This window comes from Nicotiana attenuata, unplaced genomic scaffold, assembly GCF_001879085.1.
Source record: "Nicotiana attenuata strain UT unplaced genomic scaffold, NIATTr2, whole genome shotgun sequence".
NCBI lineage: Eukaryota > Viridiplantae > Streptophyta > Magnoliopsida > Solanales > Solanaceae > Nicotiana > Nicotiana attenuata.
In genome coordinates, this window is record NW_017671093.1 from 78,961 (window position 1) to 83,764 (window position 4,804).

A 4,804-nucleotide genomic window follows, 5' to 3' on the forward strand; every position below is an offset into this window, starting at 1 on the left:
CCTACCCCCCCCCATGAGCTAGCATTTTTAACCAAATCAATTCAAACGTCTAATTTTAGAGCATACTTTACGATATCATAACAATCTCTTATCTGCATTTGAACTTGAGTTGGTAAACAAAATTTTTATATTGCAATGATATAAAAAATAAATTGAAAGATAAAAGTTTAAAATCTGAATTTAACTTACAATTAAGAAAAAAAAAAACTCTCGATTCAGATTGGGGAGTAGTTTTCTTTCTAATATGGTTTTTATTTAAAATAATACATAAAAAATCAATATGAATTTGGCAAGTGGATATAACTACTATACTTAATAAGTTAATATGCTCAAACGAGCAAGATCATATTTTTGTGTGATTTTTATTTTTGGTTTCAATACAATATGCACGGATCATTATACTAGGAGTAGTAGTAATAATAAACAACGAAGGCATCAAGAGTTGCGGCAGCTCCTCTTCTATTATCTGCTGAAACAGTTCCTTGCGAATGTCGTTACACTGCCGATAAAACATTGTAATACCCGTATTAAATATATTACAGACTTTAGCGTAGTGACCAATGACTGCATATAGCGAGTAATGACATAGATCAACTACAAAAAAAATTGACAAGAAAGCTACCATTGTAGAAATTACAGCTTGTCGTGAGAATCAACTCTTACTATTTTCGACTTCTCCTAGCATGTCCACCATCCTATAGTCTTTATATAATCCAGTCATAATCCATAAATGAACATCAACGTTTAATTCCATTGTTCTCCCAAAGGAAAAGAAATTGATCAAGATGAGTTTGTTAGCTCCTCCTCCTCCTTTTCCTCCAGCTTTTAACTTTTCTATGCTCCCTTCAAACTTGAATCCAAACGACGCGAACCCGCCATGGATGAGCAAAGGTGACAATGCATGGCAGCTAATTGCAGCCACCCTAGTGGGTATGCAAAGTGTGCCAGGGCTTATAATACTGTATGGTGGAGCAGTGAAGAAAAAATGGGCAGTAAATTCAGCTTTTATGGCTTTATACGCCTTTGCTTGTGTTCTTGTTTGTTGGGTTTGTTGGGGATACAGATTGTCATTCGGTGAGAAACTTATACCAATATGGGGAAAAGTAGATGTTGCGTTGGAACAAGAGTACCTTTTTGAGCAAGCATTTCTTGGGCTATTCCCAAATGCGACTATGGTTTTTTTCCAGTTTGTTTTTGCGGCAATTACTTTGATTTTAATTGCGGGAGCATTGCTGGGAAGAATGAATTTTTATGCGTGGATGCTATTTGTTCCATTATGGCTAACGTTTTCTTATACAATTGGAGCATACACCATTTGGTCTACTAATGGTTGGTTATCTCTTAAGGGTATTATTGACTATTCTGGTGGATATGTCATCCATTTGTCTTCTGGAGTCGCTGGTTTTACCGCTGCTTATTGGGTAAGGTTACAACATTATATTTCCTACAAACCATAATAATGTTATCAATTAGGAGTGCGGTGAGATGGATGAGATTCCTCCACCCTTTGCCAGAGCTCTTCAATTTGAGACCTTGAAATGGAAAAAACCTCGGTAGCGAGTGTTTCCGCTTTATTATATCCTAAATTGGGTGAATCTAAATTAGTCGAGCTAGTGAGTTTTGGATATCATAGGATTTTACAACAAAAAAAAAAACATATCAATTATATACACTTCTCCAACTTATATGATTAATTAATATTAATAAATTACATAAGAAATTAGAAACAAAATTATACTATCAAGGTTTCATTTTAGCTCAATTTTTCTTTTTGATCAGTTTGTTTAAAAGAGAATGACAATTTTCTATATTTGAAAAAATTTTAAACTTTGTATTTTAGTCTTAATAATATGTTGTTGTAGCCACAGAAATGTTCTACTGTGTATAAAATTAAATCATAAGTTTTGAGGATACTTTTGGTGTACCAAATATCTATCTTTTACACTTAGTAACAAATTGCTCTCTAACTCTTTGCAAATAAAGGATTGTCCATGATGATTATTGCAGGTGGGTCCAAGGTCAACAAAGGACAGAGAGAGATTTCCACCAAACAATATCCTGCTAATGTTGGCTGGGGCAGGACTATTGTGGATGGGGTGGACAGGGTTCAATGGAGGAGATCCATATGCAGCCAGCATTGATGCATCCTTGGCAGTGTTAAACACACATGTTGCTGCTGCAACCAGCTTGTTAACATGGCTCATTCTTGATCTCATCTTCTTTGGAAAACCTTCTGTTATTGGTGCTGTCCAGGGCATGATCACTGGCTTAGTTGCTATCACTCCTGCTGCTGGTACCTATTTATTTTAATTTTATCTAGATAATTATGCTGCAACTTAGTTGAGATGCTTTGGCATCGAAACTAGTATACTTATTAGCATTTTCAATTTCAGAGGGAGCTAGCCAATGTTGCGACAAAACATGATTTTCAAAAGTTTACATCCCCTAGGGAGCTACTATTATCTAGATTTATTTTATATGTATTAATTAATAATAAGTTAGTCACAACATGTTATGACAAAAGAAATTAATATTATGGGGATGAACTTGTTTACTTGTGTAATTAATACATAAACTTTAATTAATTAAAGTACTAGTTCTTGGAAATTACTCTAATTTTTGTTTTGTTTAAATATTTTATTTGAATCCAAATATATGTATTCTTGTCATTTTTGGGCACTTTCTAATCACTTAAAATAAAACAAATACAAACTGTAAAATATCCATGGTTAGGAATTTAGACTCTAGGTGTATATATCATGGGCTAGCTGCAGACCCCGCGATTCTCTTCCTATGATTACAAGACTCGTATTTTGTTGGAGATAGCCCGGTCTGAGCTAAAATAACATATTCGTGAGCAAGAGCGTACATCATTGTTGATTCAACATCTACATATTTCTTTCTAGCAAATTTCATATGAATATGTGTACTTCTTTTTGACTCATTACGAAGGTTGTAAATTTGCCCTGCTGATCCAGGCTAATTACATTATTACCCTTGTGTTTGTTTGTAGGTGTTGTACAAGGGTGGGCAGCCATAATCATAGGACTATGCTCAGGCTCTATTCCATGGTTCACAATGATGGTTGTCCACAAGAAATCTGAGCTTCTTCAGAAAGTGGACGACACAATGGCTGTCTTCCACACCCATGCAGTAGCCGGTAGCTTAGGAGGAATCCTAACTGGCCTTTTTGCTAACCCGAGACTGTGTTACCTTTTCTATGGCTACTACAACAAATACTATGGATTCTTCTATGGGCTTCGCGATGGAAAAATCCACAATGGGTTCAGGCAAATGGGTCTTCAGCTTCTCGGGATTCTGTTTATCGTAGTAGTGAATGTTGTAATGACAAGTTTGATATGTCTTTTGGTGCAACTCATTGTGCCTTTGAGAATGTCAGAGGAAGACATGGAAATTGGAGATGAAGCTGCACATGGTGAGGAAGCTTATGCTATTTGGGGACAAGGTGATAGGCTTGAGAAATCTGCAGGTTTTTCAGCTTATAATGATGATATGATCACTGCTGGAGCTTCTAGGTCTAATTATAATACCTCTAAAAGTCAGGTTGAAATGGTCTAATTGATCTAAAGTAATTTTCATAATATTTCTGATACGCTGATGCATTTCTTTTGTGTTGTGTTGTTTTTTAATTCTAGTCTAGTTTCTTTTTGTCAAAACAATATAAGTAATGATGATGTTATTAAGAGTACTTTTGGGCATTGATTGAATGTATTTCCTTGCTGAAAGTGACACTAATAATAAGAAATAGTATTCTCTCCGATCCAAAATAAGTGATTTTTTGGATGTTTTCATACAAATTAAGAAATCCATCTTTTAACATTAATTAACAATAGAATTGACCATATTAACCTTTACTATCTCACATAAACACTCCTAACACATATTCCAACACCATTTACTTCAAGGACAATGTAGGAAAAAAATAATTAATTCATTCTTGAAATCTGGAAAAATCACTTATTTTGGACCACAAGAAAAAGGCCAAAAAATCACTTATTTTGAACCGAAGGGAGTACAAGTTTATTGTTTTCCGAAGGGAGTTCTATATGTTGCGATATGACGCTCGATATAATCGTCTCTGCATCTTGACATAGGAGCTACAACCCCTTGGATGAATTCCTCAGTTATTATACGTTTTCTTAGTAATTGATGTTGGGTTTTGCGATATGTCAGATGAAAGTTTAATTTCAATTGGAAATTAGACCGTTCATGACTTTCTAAAACGGTCATAAGAAGCCTACTTTGTGGCTGTTACATGTTTCTAATAATTTCATGATTTCCAATTGTATGAGAAAAGTATGCCTTCATCGTGCGACCTGTGATACATGACTTCTCTCGATAAGAATATGATGCGAGAACTGTTTGGCTCAAAAGTTAACAATGTACTTTGTAAGCTAGAAAACAATCGAAAGTAAGGGAAGGGTAAATCGTAATCAAATATAGTAGAGCTAGAGATGTAAAAATGATGTTATTGTTGTAGATCTAGTATTAGAAAGTGATAATATGAACTCAAGAGAATATGTTCGTTTGAGACAGAGATAGAGAGAGAGAGTCAGATAATGAGAGAGTTGCATTATTCCCCAATCCTCTTGTTTACAATGTGAAGGTCTCCCTTATATAATAAGAGACCTTCCTCGAAATAATCAAAAAGTTACAAAAATAGGTAACGTCTCCCTAGTGAAGACACTGAGTCCTAAACGATGTCGCTTTTGTCCCCACGTCCGAGTCGTACCCACTACGTTAGTCGGCGTACACTCACTGGGCGTACCCACTGGCGTAGAGA

General features: G+C 35.2%; 1 protein-coding gene across 1 annotated transcript in view; it reads left to right on the plus strand.

Annotated features, from left to right (window-relative positions):
- Window positions 1–785: 785 nt before the first annotated feature.
- Window positions 786–4,804, plus strand: part of LOC109205868 (ammonium transporter 3 member 1-like) — a gene marked incomplete at its 3' end in the record, with an annotated part of 9,551 nt that continues 5,532 nt past the window's right edge. Inside the window, exons 1-3 of the mRNA XM_019368629.1 lie at window positions 786–1,421; window positions 2,008–2,293; window positions 3,014–3,486. Coding sequence (XP_019224174.1) covers window positions 786–1,421; window positions 2,008–2,293; window positions 3,014–3,486 — 1,395 coding nt within the window. The remainder of the gene's footprint in view (window positions 1,422–2,007; window positions 2,294–3,013; window positions 3,487–4,804) is intronic.